This window comes from Rhinatrema bivittatum, chromosome 15, assembly GCF_901001135.1.
Source record: "Rhinatrema bivittatum chromosome 15, aRhiBiv1.1, whole genome shotgun sequence".
NCBI classification, from domain to species: domain Eukaryota; kingdom Metazoa; phylum Chordata; class Amphibia; order Gymnophiona; family Rhinatrematidae; genus Rhinatrema; species Rhinatrema bivittatum.
In genome coordinates this window covers 56864313-56886217 of record NC_042629.1, presented here as the reverse complement: position 1 = coordinate 56886217, position 21905 = coordinate 56864313, and the positions used below count along the sequence as shown (strand labels likewise).

Genomic DNA, 21905 nt, shown 5'->3' with positions numbered 1-21905 from the left:
CATCTCAAAAAAGATATAGTTGCGATGGAGAAGGTACAGAGAAGGGCAACCAAAATGATAAAGGGGATGGAACAGCTCCCCTATGAAGAAAGACTGAAGCGGTTAGGGCTGTTCAGCTTGGAGAAGAGACAGCTGAGGGGGGATATGATAGAGGTCTTTAAGATCATGGGAGGTCTTGAACGAGTAGATGTGAATCTGTTATTTACACTTTCGAATAATAGAAGGACTAGGGGGCATTCCATGAAGTTAGCAAGTAGCACATTTAAGACTAATCGGAGAAAATTCTTTTTCACTGAACGTGCAATAAAGCTCTGGAATTTGTTGCCAGAGGATGTGGTTAGTGCAGTTAGTGTAGCTGGGTTCAAAAAAAGTTTGGATAAGTTCTTTGTGGAGAAGTCCATTAACAGCTATTAATCAAATTTACTTAGGGAATAGCCACTGCTATTAATTGCATCAGTAGCATGGGATCTTCTTAATGTTTGGATAATTGCCAGGTTCTTGTGGCCTGGTTTGGCCTCTGTTGGAAACAGGATGCTGGGCTTGATGGACCCTTGGTCTGACCCAGCATGGTAAATTTCTCATGTTCTTATGTTCTTAATTTATCCATTGTGAACCTTGAAATTCAGCACCACCACCACCCCTCTATAATGGGCTTGGGGATCACATTGCAGTGGTCAGGTTGCTCAGTCCTGCCTATCTCTGGAGAAGGCAACAAGATCTATCATTCTGGAAACCAGAGTGATTTGACTTGCTCTGCAGAGTTTTGTTTTTTTAATCCATCTTGCAAAATCAGGCCATCAGGGTAATGTCAGATAATCCATGGCAGTAGCATATGTGAATCAGTGAGTCCTCAGATGTCTGAGAAGCTAATGTTCTGATTCTTTGGGGAGAAAAGAATGTGAAGATTTGATCTTGGGTATGGTCCTTGTCCCAAGAAGTTTTCGATCGGATAGTCGACAGGTGGGGTCCTCCATTGGTGGACCTGTTGGTGATGGGCAAGAATACTTTCACGGTACTGGGAGAAAGGTGAGCCCTTGTGCCGCTGCTTGTTTGGCATAGCCTGAGCCATGCAAGCATGGGCCAGGCCTGAACAGGCAACAGCGGACGGGTTGGTTCAGAAGCTGGAGCACCGAGAGTGTGAGATCAAGAGGGCAGAAGTCAGGGCATGCGGTGCACAGGCAAAATCCAGGTAATATGTACAGGTGAAATCCAGGAGTAGCAGAAGTGATAACCGGCAGTAAACAGGCAAGCAGACATTAATCGAGGACAGAACGCAAGGAAATCTCTTGCTGAGTCACTGGCTGGGTGCAGAGAGTTTCTTTATCCTTATGTATCCAGGCAATGATGACATCATCAGCCAGTGATACAGGAAGTTTTGGATCCAAGACCTATAAAAAGACTCAGGAATTGCAGCTTTGCTACACTGAAGCAGCACGGTGCTGGGAGCTGTGTCAGAGGAGCCTGTGGTCTGAGAGCGCTGTTGTAATGCTGGGGAGTAGGGAGTGTAAAAAATGTGACAGTTCAGAAGTTTTTCTGTCATATGAGACAGCCATATTCAGCCAGCATAGTTGCATTGGTCCAGAGCTGGCCCATGGAGGAACTACTGTAAGTGTTTCCTCTGATACTGTTAGTGGGATGAGTTAATTAAAGAATCATGTCTCATCAGGATTCAGTAACCTGGTGACACTGGATTGGCCACGATGGCCTCTGTATGCAGATCTGAGCCTCTTGCTGGATGCGGAACAGATTTGGCTTCTGCAGAACGGAGACCTATGTCTCAGGGTTCATTCTTCACAAGGACCTGGATTGATTTAGTTTTACAGCTTGGCCCTTGAGAGTGACCATTTAATAAAAATGGGCTATTTTCTGGGTTGTAGATACCTTGCTTAAAGCCAGGAAATTATCTACTTCTTTAGCCTATATTCGCATTTGGAAAACCTTTGAGTATTAGTGTTAAGAGCGACAGACAGTTCCTTGACCAGCATCAGTGGCTAATGTTCAGGAGTTGCTAATATTCAGGAGTTTTTGCAAAACAGTTTGACCATGCATTCAGCTCTGAATTTGCTTGAAGGTGCAGGTAGTGGCTATTGCATGTCACAGAGGTCGAGTACTAGGTAGACCTTTATCTTCTTATCTGGACGTATCTTGTTTTTTGCAGATGTTAAGCATTTTAGACTGTCAGTGAGAGATCTGGTTTCCTCTTGGGATCTGAATCTTGTATTACTATTGGGGGTTATTTTGAGCCTCTTTGGTCTCTTTCTCTCTTAAATTACTGATCTTGAAGGTGGTGCTCTTGGTGGCTATCTATTTAGCCTGAAGGATTTTGGTGCTTCAGGCTCTATCTTATAGGTCTCCTTTCAAAGGGATTATCTTCATTTCATTTGAATCAGTCTGTGCTTGCTTTCCTTTTCCAGAAGTCAGGAGGGTTCTGATTTTGACAGACTTCATTCTTTGGATGATCCCAGGGCCCTTGTGTGATATTTGAAAGTTATGAGCAAGTTTCATACTTCAGATCATCTTTTTGTTTACTTCAGTGGTGATCGAAAAGTGAAGGCTGCTTCTAAGGTTTTTATAGCGCACTGGATTAAATAAGTTATTGCAGTGATTTATAGAGGTAAACCCAGTTCAGGAGTAACTTGGATATATCCCATAAGTCTGGACTGGCCTGACTGGATGAAAGGATGGTGAAATTTCTACTTACCTGATATTTTCCTTTCCTCGAATACAGTCAGACCAGCCTCGAACCTGCCCATTAATGTCTTCTGCCACCGATATTTGGTATCTTGTAGATAGTCTGGGCATCATAAGGTGGTCTACTTATTTATTGGCACTTTGGTAAGTATAACCAGTGTCTGTATATAGTTCTTAGTCATATAGTTTTCATTCTTTGATGGTAGCCCCTCTGGCAGGAGAGGTGATTGTTTGTTAGCTTGTTACAGGTAATACTGGCAAGCTGTGAGAGTAGCATGGATGTCTATAAAGGGTGATGTCAGAGAGCCTCCATCTGCTGGCTGTGGGGCACAGTCAGGGACTGGCCTGACTGTATTTGAGGAAAGGAAATTATCAGATAAGTGTGAGATGTTTGATACAACTACACTGGCTTCCCATTAAGGAGTAAATACAGATTAAAATCTTGACATTTATGTATAAATGAAGCAGGGTTTGGGTGCCAATTATTTAAGGAAGCTGATGCACCAGCATGTTCCTAAATGGAATCTTTGATCAGTGCAAAAGGTATTTTTAAGTTCCAATGTACAGGGAGATACGTACTGCAGTCTGCAGAAAAAGAGCATTTTCAGTGATCGGTCCTGAATTGTGGAATTCAGTGCCATTATCCATTAGGTTGGAGCAAGTTAATTCCCAATTCAGCAATCAAAGGATAAATAAACAGATTGGGAGTTAAAAAAATAAAAAGTACACACAGAATAAAGGTGTGCTAAATCAGGAGTAAATAATTATGCTAAGCTTAGAGCATCTTTTTACATCAGTCAGGTGTGCTAAAAATGGTGGTAAAGTGATAAGTGCACTAATTTTATTACTGCTTGTAACTTAAAAGAAATTGGAGGCTTTCTGATCCAGCCTAGGACTTCTGAGCTAGAGAGATCCTCCATCTTTACCCCCACCCATCCATACAACTACCAGTCCCCCCGAACATAAGAAATTGCCATTCTGGGTGAGACCAAGGGTCCATCAAGCCCAGCATCCTGTTTCCAACAGAGGCCAAACCAGGGCACAAGAACCTGGCAATTACCCAAACACTAAGAAGATCCCATGCTACTGATGCAATTAATAGCAGTGGCTATTCCCCAAGTAAACTTGATTAATAGCAGTTAATGGACTTCTCCTCCAAGAACTTATCCATACCTTTTTTTGAACCCAGCTACACTAACCACATCCCCTGGCAACAAATTCCAGAGCTTAATTATGCATTGAGTGAAAAAGAATTTTCTCCGATTAGTCTTAAAGGTGCTACTCGCTAACTTCATGGAATGCCCCCTAGTCCTTCTAATTTCCGAAAGTGTAAATAACCGATTCACATCTACTCGTTCAAGACCTCTCATGAGCTTAAAGAACTCTATCATATCCCCCCTCAGCCGTCTCTTCTCCAAGCTGAACAACCCTAGCCTCTTCAGCCTTTCCTCATAGGGGAGCTGTTCCATCCCCTTTATCATTTTGGTCGCCCTTCTCTGTACCTTCTCCATCGCAATTATATCTTTTTTGAGATGCGGCGACCAGAATTGTACACAGTATTCAAGGTGCGGTCTCACCATGGAGCGATACAGAGGCATTATGACATTTTCCGTTCTATTAACCATTCCCTTCCTAATAATTCTTAACATTCTATTTGCTTTTTTGACTGCTGCAGCACACTGAGCCGATCAGAACATATTTCCTTTTCCTAAACAAAAGCATGTGCCTCTTTAAAAGGCTATGTGAAAGCGCACAATGTAAGATCAATGGCAGCTTCTATAGCACCCCTTGGTTCTACATCCATTAAGGAAACGTGTAAAGCTTACTACATGGAGTTCAGTGAACTGAATCCTGCCATGATAAATTTAGCCACTGAGTACTAAGATATCTATTTAGAAATGGACTTGATATTTTTGTTCAACTCTTTATTGTCAAATACCTATTTGTACTATTTGTTTTAAGAGATTGTGGTTAGAATTCAAAATCCCTAAGGGTGGGAGTTCACACATGTGTGACTGATTCATCCTGTTTGTTCATGGAGAAAAAAAAAAGTTGTTCCACACACATTCTCGTCTTGGAGTTCAAACATTTTTTCTCATAAACTGATATGTGACTGAAAAGGGTATGTTTATGCAGTGCTGGATGTGCAAGAGCAGAAAAGCCTTCTAGGGTTTTCTAGCTGTAGCTAGTAAATGTTCTTCTTGACACTGTTGGGTGACCTCACCCACTTCTGACAGTTATCCTATTGCCCATGGAGAATATTAGTTACAGGAAGCAACTTTAGAATGTTTCCTTTGTAATATTCCGAATCTTTAAAATTATTTGTAAAAACATTGACTGCTTTTCTATCTTTGAAAATTGCTGTTAAAAAATTGGTAAAATCGAAAGAAATGTTGGGTAAAATGCCAATTAAATCTCTATAAAATCTTCATTTTTGGATTTTGTTAATTCTGGTTTACCTTTGCTAAAATTGCAACCCTAATTTTGAAGATTAACTGTGTTATAAGATATTGTAGATTATTGTCAGAATTGTGATGCTATTCTGAAACATGTGCCACAACACCTACAAAACAGTTATGGACATACGGTAGTAACATAGAAATGACTGCAGAAAAGGACCAAATGATCCAAAGCTTCTTATGGTAGTATCTGCCTCTCTTTGCAGGTTACTCCCATGTTTGTTTTAAGGGTAGCAACTGCTGCCCCATGCAGTTATTCCCAAGCCTTATAAAAACTCATAAAAATGTGCTGCTAGTGACATTTTTATTAGGTAATGAGCCTTCTTGAAAATTCAGACAGTACTGCTTGACATGCTTTGCTTATGGAAGTAGCCGTAGAAGCAGTCCTGTGCTTTTTCTCTTATGTCTGCGCATCGGTACCCAAGACTGTAAAAAAAAAAAAAAAAAAGTCAGGACTCTGGTTGTCTCTGAATCCAGTTCTTCTTTTCCACCACCATTGAAGCAGAGAAAGATGTTGCAGTTGCATCAACAGCATTAAGACTTATTGGTTAAGAGTAGTAACTGCTGTTCCATGCATGTTACCCCATGCTTATAAGTTCCCCAGACTGTAAACATCAGGGCCCTCAGTTGCTGTCTGAATCCAGTTCCCCTTTCCCCCTGCTGTTGAAGCAGAGAGCAATGATGGAGCTGCATCAGAAGTATCAAGGCTTATTGGTTAAGGGTAGTAATCGCTGCACTAGCAAGTTACCCTCACGCGCTCTTTTCTTCATTTCCATCCTCTAGCCTTTAGGGATCCACAGTGTTTATCCCATGCCCCTTTGAATTTAATTGTTTTCATCTTCACCACCTCCTCCAGAAGGGCGTTCCAGGCATCCACTACCCTATCTGTGAAAAAATATTTCCTGATAATGGTTCTGAGTCATTCTTCCTGGAGTTTTATTTCAAGACCCTTAGTTCTACCGATTTCTTTCCAACGGAAAAGGTTTGATGTTTGTGCATCATTAAAATCTTTCAGGTATCTGAAGATCTGTATCATATTTCCCCTGCACCTCCTCTCTTCCAGGGTACACACATTCTGATCTTTTAGCCTCTCATCATAAGTCTTTCAATACTGACCCCACACCATTTTGGTCAGCCTTCTCTCGACCATCTCCATCCTGTCTCTATCCCTTTTGAGAAAAGGGCTCCAAACTGAACACAGTACTTGAGGTGTACAAGGGCATGATCACCTCCTTTTTCTTACTGGTTATTCCTCTCTTTTGGCTTTAACTATCACCTTGTCACATTGCTTCACCATCAAAATGTTTCTCAAACTTGGTAGCTTCATGCAATCTACTGATGTGAGATTGTGCTAATCATTGTTTGTGGTGGTCATTGGTTTAGCTTGCTATGTGTACTTCTGTCCATCTGCCCACTAATCTTTAGATTTTATAGTACTTTTAATGCTAAAGATTCCCACTGGTAGCAAGCTCCATAATTGGAAGCGGCCTTGATGTTTTTTTCAGGGCAGGAAATGAGGGGGATTCCAGACATACCAAGTTGCCAGGACAAAAGGGGTTATTAAGGGGGATTATAGTCCATAGAGGTACCTGGATAGGGGCTAGTAGGGGGAATGCAGACACCATGGTGACGAGAGGGTCAGGCAAATGAAGATGGAGCAAGATGCAGGAGAGAAGAGACGTGGGGAAGATTAGGAAGCTGGGGAAGAGACTAGGATAGCTTAGAGAAAAAAGTTTGATCAGTTTGGTGATGCAACTTCTTTATGTCCAAAGTCTATAGAACAGTAAGTAATCAATAAGTTGTTTGAATGAAAACATGAAAATGTTTATATTACACAAGATATAGGGAAATTGCTGCAAGAAGGAAAGGAAATGCCCTGTCTTGTAGCAATATGTGCTCTTTGTGTCATTGTTGGGCTCGGAGAGAGTGAAGGAGTGTTGCTTTTTAGGGGAGGGAGAGACTTGCACAGTAGCTCCTGCAGCTTATATGAGTAAATTTGAGCTAGTAGGTTTTGATGACATCCTTGCAATTGAAACATTATATGTACTTTTAAGTACAATGCCTGTTTTAGTTCATTTTAACACTCTGGGTTTGTTTCCTTCCCTCTTTTTTTAACAGCAGTGATTCAAGCAGTAGCTCAAGTGATGAATCTCCAGCCCGGTCTGTACCATCCACGGCAGTCCCAGCACCTCCATCCCAACAACCTCCGTCTCTGGAGAAAGATGAGCCCCGCAAAAGTTTTGGGATCAAGGTTCAGAATCTTCCAGTACGATCTACAGGTAATATATACAAATTTGTCTTTTTTTTTTTTTTTTAATTTGTGAGAGGGGGAGAGTTTGCTTCATATATATATTTGATTGCTACCAGAGATTCTAATGTTCTTAATTCGCTAATGATCCATTGCTATCTGTATTCGGTGTCAGAGCAGATGTTCTGCCTTTGCAATACAATTGTTGGATATAAGGGTTTCTCTGAGGACAAGCTGTTCACCCATCACACGGTTGGATGATGTCATCGTGAAAGTGCCGATTTCGACCGTTTTTTTTTTAAAGAACATTTTAAGAGATTCTTAAGCTCCACTCGGCATGTTCAGTAGTTCTCATGCAGTCAGCATGCCCATCTTCTTTTTCTTTGTGGTAATTGCCAGTCCATTTACCTCCTAATTAGATTGTTGTTGAATCCATCCTGAAAAGAACAAAGAGCAAACAATTTATTCCAATACACTACAAGGGCAGAATCCCAGGTTGCTTGACAATTTCAGGAAGATTGCTTTTCAGAGCTCCATGCTAAGTGCGGATTTCTTCTCACTAATTTTACATGGTTCACTACTGTGTCAACTGTATACAAAAGCTAAAACCTTTCCTTCAACCAATAAAGGAAAGAAATTATCTGCAACTGCTTCTAGAGTGCATATACCACCTTCTTCAGTTGGTCTATGAATCATTTTATTCTCCATTCATTTCCTAACAATCCCTAACATTCTATTTGCTTTTTTGACTTATGTTGCACACTGAGCTGAGGATTTCAAAATATTATTCTTTATATACTGTTGTTCCATGTGAGAATCACTAGTCCACAATGGTGTAAAGGATTGACACTCACACAACGTAGGATGAATTACAAAGGTAGGCAGGAATACCACCCCTCTCTTCACCGGGGTATCACTCTGTATAATAGCTGCTGCTTAATGTCTTTTTGCCCCTGACACAAAATAGATGGATTCACAGCAATTTAACCTCCATAATCATTTAGGGCTAAGCTCCTCGCCCTATGTGGCAATTAGTTCAAATATGAGTTCCAAATCTGCAGAAAAACCTTTTTCTTTTTATGTAAGTCTATCTGTTCTACATATTTTTCACAAAGAGACATGTGGTGGATTTGATTCCTCCACTGTGTTATGTTTGGCAAATTTTCTCCCCAACATTGTAGTATTTCCTTTTTGGCTAAAATTAGGACTTTTCGTATCCACAATCTCACAAATGTATGGCCCATAGCCACTCCAGACAGATTATCAAACAGTAATACTTCGACTTGAAAAAGGTACCCTTACAGCTATAAAGCTTAAGTGTAACATATCACAGACTTCCAGAATTTGTAGAGAAAATAGTTAAAGCATCAGGAGATTTGCGACCTCAAAGGTTACCAAAGGACAAAGGGAGACACCTCTTTAGAACTTACAAACCTTGTCCGCAATTCCAAGATTATAGAAGATTTCACCCAGTTAGGCAGATATCAGCCCAGAATTACAAACCTAGAGGAAGGATGCATTCTTTTTGTGGTGCACAAAAAATCTAGACCAGATAATTCAAGATCCTTGCCCGCTACTGGAAGCAAACAATGATAGGTTATAGATCCATTCTGATTCAGCCAATCGGAGGTTGTCTTCAGAGTTATTTCAAAGAGTGGATACAAATAACACACCTTTGGATTTTAGAAATAATCTAATATGGTTATGCTTTTCATCTTGCTTACCCTGTGAAGAACAGATTCATAGTGTCACCTTGCATAAACCCTATAAAGAAAAAGGCAGTGCAAATAACTCTGGATAAGTTGTTGCAGCTGCATACAAATTGCCCAATATCTTTCCAAGAACAAACACAGGAATGCTATTCAATTTATTTCATAATACAAAAAAAAAGAGAGAGTATACCGATCAATTCTAGACCTATAAAGCATGAAGCAGTGTTTACACATTCCTCATTTCCAAATGGAAACACTTCGTTCTGTCATTCTCTCAGTACAGAAAGGAGAATTCTTAACATCTCTGGATCTGAAAGACCAACACATCCCATCTTCACAATGAACTGAGCTCCCAGATACTCCAGACAGCTATAAGATGCCCTTGGGGAGATGGACAAACTACCCTAACTTCTGTAACAACTATAGCACTCACGGCATATAGATATACTCTCCTGACACGATTTCGCTCTTATAAACCTATTGCCCAGCTATGGGTGAAACTAAATACTGTTCTTGTGCAACGTCACAACCACCATTACCTTCCAAAAGATTCATGGGACAGATGCTAGTCCAAGGGGCAGTGCTTGAAACTAAAAATGCCAACTCAGCCCTACAAATCAAAAGACATGTTGATGAATTATCTGGATTGAAACGGGAAGATAAGTTTCTGTCAAGTCTTGGGATGGCAGAAATTCATCTTTGCACTGCCAAGTAATTATGACCTGGATTGGCCACTGTTGGAAACAGGACACTGGGCTTGATTGACCCTTGGTCTGACCCAGTATTGCAATTCTTATTTTCTTATGTAAGTTAGAGCTATGGCCTCTTCCATTGTTCATCTGCGAACACTATCTCAAAAACATCTGCAAAGCTGCAACTTGGTCATCAGTACATATTTTTAACATCCCATTACTGTCTGGACAACCTCTCAGAGTGACAGTAAATTCAGACAAGCAGTTTTGCATAGTCTGTTCACCAGAGGTCTACTCTCCACAATGGAGTCTGAATTGCATATTTAGTAAATGCTCTGCTGCAGCCCTCAGCTTGGGACTCCCCAAATGTCATGGCTAATTCAGGCCTGCTTATTGATGGAAAAAGCAAGCTTGCTTACTGTGAACGGTGTTTTCTGTAGATAGAATGAATTATCCATGCTAAATATCCAACTGCCTCCCTGTAGGGTTCACTACCTAGCTTAGTTTGTCCCTAGACTTGACTGAGGTGGTCAATGAGTTAATGCCTATGCGGGAATTCCCATACATGCTCCGCTCTACTAGCTAGGAGAGATGAGTCTGGTGCCACCAGATGATGTCACCCTCTGAGTCATGGCTAAATTCATCCTATGATCTATGGAAAACACCGTTCACAGTAAGCAAATTTGCTTTATCCCCAATCGGAAATGGGATCTCTGAAGGTCCTATGCCTTCAGGCCCTATTCCCTCAGGGCAGTTCTCCCCAGAGTTCTTTTGTGCTATTCAGAGACCTGCTGGAAACCTGCAATTCTCAGGATCTTGTGGCAGGAGACTTGTTCCTAAGTTTGTTGCTCACTTGTTACCTCTTAAATGATCCCTGGGGTCTTGTGATTTGGGAAATGCCTCTTTCTCTTGGAACAGAGAGTCTGTTTGGAGGACTTGAATGAATTTATGGATACAAGCAGCTTGGAGTCCTTGGAGGAGGGAGAAGTGCCCCCAGTAAGGGAAGATTATTTGATTATCTGGCTTTTCCATATGGATGAGATTGTGCCCTTATTGATCAGGTGGTTGCTGCCTTAATTTCAGAAGACAAACCAGAAGAGACTCTTAAATGGGATCCTGTTAAGAATCTATGTCTACTAAGACTTTTTCCTTTCACTCCTAGGTGGAGGAAATGGTAATAGTAAAATTGGGATGTTCAGATTCTGGGAGCCAGGGAATCTAAACCTTTTTGTAAGCTGTATCTGCTAGCCCAGGATCCATTGCAGCACTTCATACCCAAGGTGGATGCGTGGTTTTCAACAGTTAAAAGAACAACTATTCCTATAAAAGGTGGCACTTCTCTTAAAGATTCTAAGGATAGGAGGATTGAAATTCCTCTTAAATATATGTTTACTTCTTCTGCATTGTCAGTACAGTTAGCAATTTGTGGTGTCATGGGAGCTCAAGCTCTTCTGCACTGGGTCCAGCAACTTCATGAAGGGGCAAGGGTGCTCACTTGGAGTCACCTGCAGTCTTTGATGCAGATGCCATCTATGATCTTACCAAGATTTCATCTTGTTCAGTTGTTTTGTTAGTTTCTGCTAGGAGACTCTTGTGGCTAAGGCATTGGGTGGTGGTTTCTTGGTCAAAGACCTGTTTGTGTAAACTTCCTTTCAAGGGAAAACTACTCTTTGGCAAGAACCTATCTTAACTGATCAAAGATTTGGGAGATCCCAAGTCTAACAGGCTCCCAGAAAATAAGGGTCGTGCTATTTATTGGCCCAATTCAGGCTGGGCTCAGTATCATGATACCATATTGTATAGACCAGGAAAGCAGTCTACTTTTCAATCCTTTCAATGTAGGGGCAGGAACCAGTCATTTTGTGGCTCAAGGAACTCAAAAACATACTTTATAGCTCCTCCACAGCCACAGAGTTATCCATTGAAGTCAGGCGAGTTCACTCTGTTGCCTGGAGGCAGCCATCTGTAGCAGTTCTAAAAGGAGTGGACCAACAACCGGATCAGTGGGTCTTCAAGGTTATTCAGCATCGCTGTGTTCTAGAGTTAGCTGCTCTGGTCTCCATCTCCTTTATTTCCCAGGATTTATATGCTACCTATACACAGATCTAGGCAGCTTACAATCATTAGGGTGTGAATACCTTACTTGCTATATCGCTTTGTCTGGTACATACTGATAAGGCAACTGCTATCTCTTAGGCTGTGCCTTAATTGAATCTATATACCACTTTTGATATGTTTCAGATATTTTTTTGTTTTGTTTCTTTTGAAATGGAAATAAGTGTCAGTCTTTAATAATAATTCAAAAAGCTTCTATGTTCTGTTCGCAAAGGAAGTTGGAATCAACATGGAACAACGTTGTCTCAAGCCATTGGAACTCTTCAAAAAATATAAAATTTAAGATAAGTGCTCTCTGAGCATTTGGAGTATAAATTTAGAGAGGGTATTTGAACAGAGCACAGAAGCTTTTTGAATTTTTCTTAAAGATTGATACTTTTATTTGCATTTCAATAAAAAAAACCCAACAAAAAGCTATCTGAAACATCATATCAAAAGGGGTATATAGGTTCAGTTAAGGCATAGCCTAAGAGGTGGCAGTTGCCTTATCAGTACATACCGGACAGAGTGATTTAGCAAGTAAGGTATTTATAGCCCTGTTGTTTGCTTTTGTTTACTACAGGGGTGTTTATTCATAAGAGGCAATTCGTGTGTGTGGCTTACAATCATTGACATACATAATAAAAAACAAAACTACGGTAGAACCCAAACTCAGAAATTCTTAAGCAAAGAAATCACATTTTGAATGACGAGACTTTGTGCAGCATTAACTCATTCAATAAATGCTAACTGAAATAAGTGAGTCTTCAATAACTTCATGAAGGTTATTGTACAGATTGTCATCTACAAGGCTATTGGCAGTGTGTTCCATAACATAGGTCCAGCAACTGAGAATATCCTTTCCTGTGAGTTTGACGGAGATAACATCTAAGAGACCTATTTAAGGAGACCGCAAAATTCTGGGGAGATTGTAAATCTGTAGCAATTGGTTTATCCAGGGCAGTGTCGGCTTTCAGCAATTTATGGATCAAAACTATTTTAAAACTGGATTTTCTCCTTGACAGCCAACCAGTGTAATTCTTTAAATACAGGGGTAATGCAGTCTCTTGTACTGGATCCAGATATCAGATGAGCAGCAGAGCTCTGTAACACTTGCAAAGCATGGAGAGATGTTTTAGATGAGCCAATCCATAAAGCATTACATTAATATAATGTTGGTAGCAGTAAGGCTTGCACAACTATTCAAAAGTGGTTTTAAAGGCCGTAACAGTTGTAATTTATAGTTTCTCTTTGCACCTTGGCTGTTAAAGGGGTGACAGTGCAGACCACGTTCCAGAGGTTACAGCTGTTAATGGCAGTACTTCCATTTCCTCTAGAAGCTTAAGGTTTAGGACACTATTTCATCTATTTGTAGTTCCAAAGAAGGATGGCTCTTACAGACCAATTCTCAATCTGAAGGGTTAAGCAGCAGCATTCACGTTTCCCATTTCAGGGTGGAGATTCTTCAGTTCTTGTTGCAGTACGGGAAGGCAAATTTATCATTTGTCTAGATCTGTCAGAGGCATACTTGCCCATCCCAATAAGGGAGGGCCATCAAAGATTTCTGCGTCTTTGTGTCCTGAACCAACAGTTGCATTTCAGAGCCCTTCCCTTTGGGTTAGCCAGAGTTCCAAGAAATTTTATCAAGGTAATGGTGGTGGTAATTGCTTGTCTGAGGAAAAAAAGGGTTATGGTTCACCCTTAACTGGACTATTGGCTCATAAGGTCCAAATATTTTTGAGGTGGTGTCAGAGTCTTAGAGTTGTCCAGCCATTAAAACGTTTGGTCTGGGTGATCAACTTTGCATAGAGCAACCTTCTCCTCTCAATCTATGGAATATCTGGGGGTTCAATTTGATATGAACATATAGGTCACGTTTACTTGACTCATGAGGGTTACTAAGATTTGTAGGGCAGAGATTCTCCCTTCTAAGTGCTCCCAGAGTTTAAAATTACCTGCAGCTGCTCAGGTCAATAGCCAACACCTTGGATCTTGTTCATTAGGCCAGAGCTTACATGATGTCCCCTGCAGGCCATGCTACTCTCCCATTGGTCACCCCAGTCTCAGGATTTCAAGCGCCATCTTCCTCTCACTACTGTGGGGAGGAACAGTCTTACTTGGTGGATCTCTCCTCAGAATTTGTTAAAGGGTGTGACTCTGGAACCTCCCTTGTAGATGTCTCATCATTGATGCGAGCCTATCAGTTGGGGAGCACATTGTCTGGATCAGGTAGCTCCAGGATTTTGGTTTCAATAGGAAGGCTCCTGGTCCATCAATAGACTGGAAATGAGGACAATACTACTAGCTGTGTTGCAGTTTCTTCCCTTAGTAAAGGGAAAGGCAGTAAGGAAGCTTACCGACAATGTGACAGCAGTCGCAAATGTGAGCAAACAAGGTGGGGCTTAGAATCTGGGCGTGTCAGAAGAAACATCTCCCAGCTTTTGCTGGGTAGAAGAGAACCTTTCAGCAGCACATATTGCAGGACAAGAGAATGTTCAGGTGAATTTTCTTTGCAGGAATCTTTTGGATCCTAGAGAATGGGAATTGTCATGCTGCATTTCAAATGATTGTAGACTGTTAGGGTTTTACTCAAGTGGATCTCATGGCAACCCACAGGAATGCCAAGGTCTGCTAATTCTTCAGTCAACACAGGGAACCAACGACATAGAAGCTGCAGTCCAACCTTGGCCAAGAGGGGATTTTGCTGTATGTGTTCCTTCCATTGCCCTTAGTAGGGAGAAGTGATCCAAGTGGTGTGTCTGGAGTGGCCAAGGAGGCCCTTTGTGCAGATCTAGTAAGACTGCAGTTGACCTTTCCACTGAGATTTTCACAGATCAGAGGCCTTCTGTCTCAGGGTCCAGTCATCATGAACAACTCTTATCCCTTTTTGTTTATGGCTTTGCTTATGAGAAGTTGCATTTGTGATGAGAATGATATTCCTCAACTCTGTTTAAAGTCCATAAGAGGTGTACTACTGTTGCATATATCAGAGTCTGGTAGATTTTTGAGGCATTATGCAAGGTGTTTAGTTTCTTCATGGTGGGCTCATGTTCGTCATTTTTAGCTTTTCTCTGGGTAAAGATTCGGCATTAAAAATGTATGTTAATTGTTGTATATACCGGTATTCTGGTACAATCATACTGGTTTACAACAATATAAAATACTACAATATAAAATACAACATAATAAAATGCATAAACCTATCGATATAAAATTATAAAAAGACAATGATAAAATCAATAATACTAATAAACATTTCAAATAAAAATAGTAGAAAAAACTGTATCGTGGTTCTAAAAATGAGTAATTGATAAGGATTCATAAAATATACTTTAAAATGGGATGACATAATTTATATCCTTTGTCAGCTTTGTATTCTCGCTCTTCTCCAAACACTTGTCTAAAAAGCCATGTTTTAAGAGTTTTTTTAAAGGACTGAAAGCTAATTTCTGATCTTAATTCCATTGGTAAAGAGTTCCATATTAGGCCCAGCCAGAGGTAGAGATCTCTCTCACTTTATTCAATCGTGCAGTTTTTAGAGATGAAATGGTTAGAAGCCCTTTGTTCCCTGACCGGAGGTTTCGCTGTAGAATATGTATATGAAATGATGCGTTTAACCATTCAGTATTCTTATTATTTAAGGATTTGCGAATTAAACATATTTATTTATTTATTTAAAATCTTTTCTATATCGTTGTTAAGCTAGATGCTGTCACAACGGTTCACAATAAGGCACATAAAAAAAAAACTTTAAATAAAAAAGCTTTAAAGCTTTAAATAAATACATAAATGTTGCTTAAATGTCTTAAATTATATCAACTAAGCAGGTGCCATCAAAATACTGTAACATAGTTTCATATTAAATATTAATTGGTGGGTGAGAAGTCATGTCCAATTCTATCTATATCAGCTATAAGATAAACTAATAATTAAATCTAGTCCTTTGTTGTTGAAATTAAAAAAAAATATTACTTTATATTGAACTCTATATCTAATGGGCAGCCAATGCAATTCTTTTAGTATCGGGGTAATATGGTAATATGTTTTTATCCCAGTTAGACCTCTGGCTGCTGCATTCTGCAACCTGAAAGTCTAGGTTGTCACAATACCCTTTCATAGAGGTAAGATTCAAGGTGTTTTGGGGCTTCCCATCCTGTTATTTACTTTCTGGGTTGGGGGGGGGGGGGGTTTTAAGAAACTATAACCTTCCTTAAGACCAATGGTTCCTCAGTGGAACCTTCATTTGGGTTTGAGTCTTGTCTCTTTCTATCCCCACTTTGAGACTCTGAAGCAGGTGTCTCTCAAGGATTTGTCTCAAAAAGAGGCATTTGGTTGCAATCTGCTCGGTGTATTTTAGAGATGCAGGCCTTATCCTGTAGGGATCCTTTCTTGGTGTTTTCTGCCAATTTGATGACTTTTTGGCCATGCCACCTTTCTTACCCAAAGCACTTTTGGTATTTTATCTGTATCGGTTCTTTTCTCTCCCAGCCTTTTCCAAGGACAGTGTCAGGGTGCGAGCAGGTCTTAGAGGTTTTTGGATGTCCATTGGGTTCTCATAGAAATATTTGGAAATTTCTAATTCCTTTCAGCAGTTGGATAGGCTGTTTGTGATGTTTGCAGGTCCTCGCAAGGGCAAGGCAACTTTCCATACTAGGTCAGCCAGATGGATTAAAGACACTGTCTCCTCAGCATACGTACTGAAGGGTCATCAGGTTCTTTCTGGTCTTTGAGCCCATTCTATCAAAGCTCAGTCTTCTTCTTGGCCTGAAGCTATGGCTATTGCACCAGAGAACTTTTGTAAAGCAGCTACCTGGTCCTCTTTAAACTCTTTTGTCAAGCATTACCGTTTGGATGTTCGGGCTAGGGAGGGTGCAGCTTTTCGGAGCTGGTATCCTTAAGGCAACCCTTAGTTCCTCCCTTCCATAGTAGTTGGGCGTTAGTACTTCCCATGTCTGGACTGGTGTAGCAGAATGAGAAGGAAGGAGACATTTCTTACCTGTTAATTTCCTTTCCTTTAGTCCTACTACACATGTCTGGGACCCACCCAAGAAGTTGGGCTGTGGTATGGTGGAGGACATGCTTCTTCCAGATCATATAGTTGATGAGAAGTGCCTATTCACAGGAATTTTACAAGGTATGTGCAAGTTTTGTTTATATTTATCTCCCATTATGGAGAGGTGGTTCTGTCAGAGCATCCAGTTCTGAAATGTATTATGCTTATCTATTAATGTTTAGTGCTTTGTTAGAATACTGATGAATTTTCTGGATTGCACCATGTTAGTAGCTGTGATGTCACAGAGAAAGCTGTGCTTTCTACCTCCATCTGCTGGTAGGCAGAAACAACTCACTAGTCTGGACTAAAGTAGCAGGAATAAAGAAAAGGAAATTAACAGATAAGAAATTTCTCCATCTCAGTCAAAAAGATTAATGGCACCCATCATTATGGATCCAAATGGTCATAATACAAGTCAAGTTTTTGAAGCATAGCTAAAACTAATCTGGTAAATTCTTTCCAACCAATACAAATAACTCACAAACTAGCATCTGCTGAAATTCCCTTGTGTAAAGAACTGAATTAGCTACAGTGACTGCCTTGCTAGTTTCTGTTTTATGTATTCTTTTTTAATTATGACTCACTTCAGATGAGTACTACCCAAATAGAAATGATAAAAGAATTCCAGTCATGCTTTCTGGATATTGCCATTGAAATAAAAAATGAAATGGAAACAAAATGTTACTTTTTTTTCTGCTTTTGCTTATTTTTCACCCGGGGTCTAGATACAAGTCTTAAGGATGGTCTCTTCCATGAGTTCAAGAAGTACGGGAAGGTAACGTCCGTGCAGATTCATGGAGCCTCTGAAGAACGATATGGCTTGGTATTCTTTCGACAGCAGGAGGACCAAGAAAAAGCCCTTAATGCCTCCAAAGGGAAGCTCTTCTTTGGCATGCAGATCGAGGTGACTGCATGGGTAGGACCAGGTAAGTATATATGGAAGCCCAAAACACCTTTAAACAAACAACTCCAGGATAGTCACAATGCCTGTGAACATATATGTAAAAAAAACCCAAAAAAATCCCAAACAAACCACACTTAGCTTACCAGGCTGTTGAAATGGACATTTTGTTTTTTATCATATTGTACAACCAAATTCCTTTTTTAAAATGCAAATATTTGTGGGCTTGTTTTGATCTTACAGTACTTTGTGCCTAGTCAGCAGAAACTATACTTAACATATAATTGTCTAACATTGAAAATAGGAGATTATTTTAGCTAGGATGTATTGGGGCTAAGTCTTCTAACAAAATGTATTGGTAAATCTTAATTATGTTGATCTTTAATTATTTTGGGTGAGAGATATTTTAGAACTGCCAGGGAAACAATATCCTTTTTGTAATTCTGCTTTGATTCTGCTTCATGAGGCCTGATAAGACTATTTGCTATTTTGAGTACTGTGTTTTGTTACCATTTGGCTAATAGATATTTTAGAGCTACCATATAGGGAATTTTGTTTTCTGCTTGATTTTAATGGGTAGAAGTGCTTCTGATATAGAACTAATATATTGATAATAGTCAGGACTGAGCCAGGTACAGCTCTACCGTGTTTCCCCGAATATAAGACAGCGTCTTACTTTCCTTTTACCCCCAAAAGTCCCACTATGTCTTACTTTCAGGGTATGTCTTATATTGGAAAAACAGTCGAATTTTTTAAATACCTGTCGGAGGGCCGCGTGGGTCCAGGCGGCTGGCGGCGGGAGCCAGGTGGTCGCGTGTTACCGTAAATCTAGGCCGCGGGCGGGTGGGCGCTTGTTCCAGGCGGCGGCGGCGGGGGGGGGGGGGGGGTGGACGCGCGTTAAATCTAGGCCGCGGGCGGGTGGGCGCTTGTTCCAGGCGGCGGGTGGATGCGCGTTAGTTCGAGACGGCCGGCGGGTGGTCGCGTGTTAAATCTAGGCCGCGGGCGGGTGGGCGCTTGTTCCAGGCGGCGGCGGCGGGGGGGGGGGGCGGGTGGACGCGCGTTAGTTCGAGACGGCCGGTGGGTGGTCGCGTGTTAAATCTAGGCCGCGGGCGGGTGGGCGCTTGTTCCAGGCGGCGGGGGGGGGGGGGGGGGGGGGGGGGGGACGCGCGTTAGTTCGAGACGGCCGGCGGGCGGTCGCGTGTTAAATCTAGGCCGGGTCGCACATTCATTCACTGCCGGTGGGGCAGCCCCCACCGGCAGTGAATGAATGCGACCCCTGCGATTCGATGCTCAAGGCAGTCACATGTCGTGACGTCACGGCATGTGACTGCCTTGAGCATCGAATCGCAGGGGTCGCACAGGCGCGCATTCATTCACTGCCGGTGGGGGCTGCCCCACCGGCAGTGAATGAATGTGCGACCCGGCCTAGATTTAACACGCGACCGCCCGCCGGCCGTCTCGAACTAACGCGCGTCCACCCACCCACCCCCGCCGCCGCCTGGAACAAGCGCCCACCCGCCCGCGGCCTAGATTTAACACCCGCCGCCCGCCGGCCGTCTCGAACGCGCGTCCACCCGCCGCCTGGAACAAGCGCCCACCCGCCCGCGGCCTAGATTTAACGTGCGTCCACCCGCCGCCGCCGCCTGGAACAAGCGCCCACCCGCCCGCGGCCTAGATTTACGGTAACACGCGACCACCCGGCTCCCGCCGCCTGGACCCACGCGGCCCTCCGACAGGTATTTAAAAATAATTTTTTTACTACGTCTTACTTTCGGGGGATGTCTTACATTAGCCGACCCCCCTAAAATTCCCACTACGTCTTACTATCAGGGGTGTCTTACTATCGGGGAAACACGGTAGTAGTGACATTCAGAGAGGAGCAATTGTATGTGTTTTTGGCTTGAGCAACCCAAGCTATTGGACCACAGGAGAAAACTAAGCAAAGTAGAATCTGCATATGATAGCTAAAGCCAGATGGAAACAGAGTAAGGAATAGCATTTGCAGTACTGGTACTCCAAATAGCAAATACTCTTATCAGGCCTCATGAAACTAAATGATAAAGATATTGTTTCCCTGGCAGTTCTAAAATATCTGTCGCCCCAAATAATTAAAGATCAACATAAGATTTACCAATACATTTTGTTAGAAGACTTAGCCCTGATACATCATAAAAACATGCCATACTGAGTCAGACCAAGGGTCCATCAAGCCCAGCATCCTGTTTCCAACAGTGGCCAATCCAGCCCATAAGAACCTGGCAAGTACCCAAAAAACTAAGTCTCTTCCGTGCTACTATTGCTAGTGATAGCAGTGGCTATTTTCTAATCTAAGTCAACTTAATTAATACCAGGTAATGGACTTCTCCTCCAAGAACTTGTCCAATCCTTTTTTTAAACACAGCTACCACATCAAATTGAAGGACGAGCATGTCAGAAGTGGGATTTGAACCCACGACACCAGAACACCCAGCACAGAGAAGAAAGGACACTTAGGTTCAGCACCTTAGACCTGAACCTCACTCAATCATCACGACAACTGACTTAGCTAAAATAATCTCCTGTTTTCAGTGTTAGACAATTGCATGTTAAGTATAGCTTCTGCTGACTAGACACAAAGTACTGTAATTAAGATTAAAATAAGCCCACAAATGTTTTGCAATTTATAAAAAGGAATTTGTTTCCCTGGACTATTTAAAACAATTTGGGGACTGCTGTAATTTCTAAACAATTGTTCTAAAATTCAGTCAAGGGATGGCCCAGTGGCTCAGTGGTAGTGCTGCACATATAGAGATTTTTCAGTCTTTGAGCCATGGCAACACCTATTGGTCAGATTTAGTGCCCATGATTACAGAGTTCCAGAAGGAGCTCTGGCCAAGGACTCTTTTTAATGGGTGAGCTAGGAAGGATATAAAATAGTGGGGTGGGGGGGGGGGGGAAATCCCTAAGTAGTTATAAGTGAAGGTTTATGGCATTGAATTCCAGTCATGGGAAAACCAAAGGAGTAGGAGGAAATATTGAACCCAAAAAAAGGTTCAGTCAAATGTAAAATGAGGGGTAATTTACTTGTAGTCTTCTGTGTTTTTCGGGAAGGGTATTATGGTATAAATAGCATAGGGAAAACCTACCAAGTCCTCTTTGCTGTAATTCTTCATTTATCAAACTGTCTTTTCTATGTTCTTCTTCTTTCATGGGCATCATCCTAATTAACTGGAAAAAAAGTGCTTTTTAGAAGAGAGGTTATTCTGCTATTAAAAAGGCTATCAGAAAAAAGCAGGCTGTTCTTATCAACTGATTTCCATATACCTTCTGAAAGTAGAACCTATGTGGTATAGCCATTGATAATATATTTCTCTCTGACACTGTAATGTCACCACAAATTTGAGTATCATATGTTACTTATGCATATGATATCTCTGTATTCTCTCTGTGCAGGAATTCAGCTTAAACCTTAGAGAAAACACTACCAGTGATTGGCTTCCCAGCCGCAGACTATTTCAAAATCAAATTAAAAATCCAGATGTTATAGGAACCATTAAATTATATGGATTCCATAACAGATACACAGATGTACAGATTGTGGTAATATTTCACACACACCATCAAAAACTTACCATTAATTGATATATTTTTTATATATCTTTTCCATAGAAACAGAAAGCGAAAATGAATTTCGGCCTTTGGATGAAAGGATAGATGAATTTCACCCTAAAGCAACAAGGACTCTTTTCATTGGTAACCTGGAAAAAACAACCACCTACCATGACCTACGCAACATTTTCCAGCGCTTTGGGGAGATAGTGGTATGTGGCGGTTCTTGGAATGTGAGTCACTTTTGACCCATGATTTAGGATAGGTTAATGTATTAAGTCTTAATGGGCACAGCAGTGGCTTTTATGTATGTCACGGTTATGCTAATGTGCTTCACAAAGCTGTTTTCTGATGGGCCAGCAGGGTTAACACTTTGCTAACCCTTGGAAACCTGCTGTAATGCTTGATTTTGCACTGAAATATCAGGACTAATTTCCTCTTGTTCTATTTAGAGGTTCATTCAGAAA

General features: G+C 41.3%; 1 protein-coding gene across 6 annotated transcripts in view; it reads left to right on the top strand.

Annotated features, from left to right (window-relative positions):
• Positions 1–21905, top strand: part of SPEN (spen family transcriptional repressor) — a 294674-nt gene that overhangs the window by 146182 nt on the left and 126587 nt on the right. For 4 of the 6 annotated variants that reach the window (XM_029578477.1, XM_029578482.1, XM_029578483.1 and 1 more), the window contains 3 exons: positions 7269–7429; positions 17675–17875; positions 21499–21671. In XM_029578477.1, coding sequence (XP_029434337.1) covers positions 7269–7429; positions 17675–17875; positions 21499–21671 — 535 coding nt within the window. The remainder of the gene's footprint in view (positions 1–7268; positions 7430–17674; positions 17876–21498; positions 21672–21905) is intronic. The other 2 variants (XM_029578478.1, XM_029578479.1) reach the window with 2 other exon arrangements.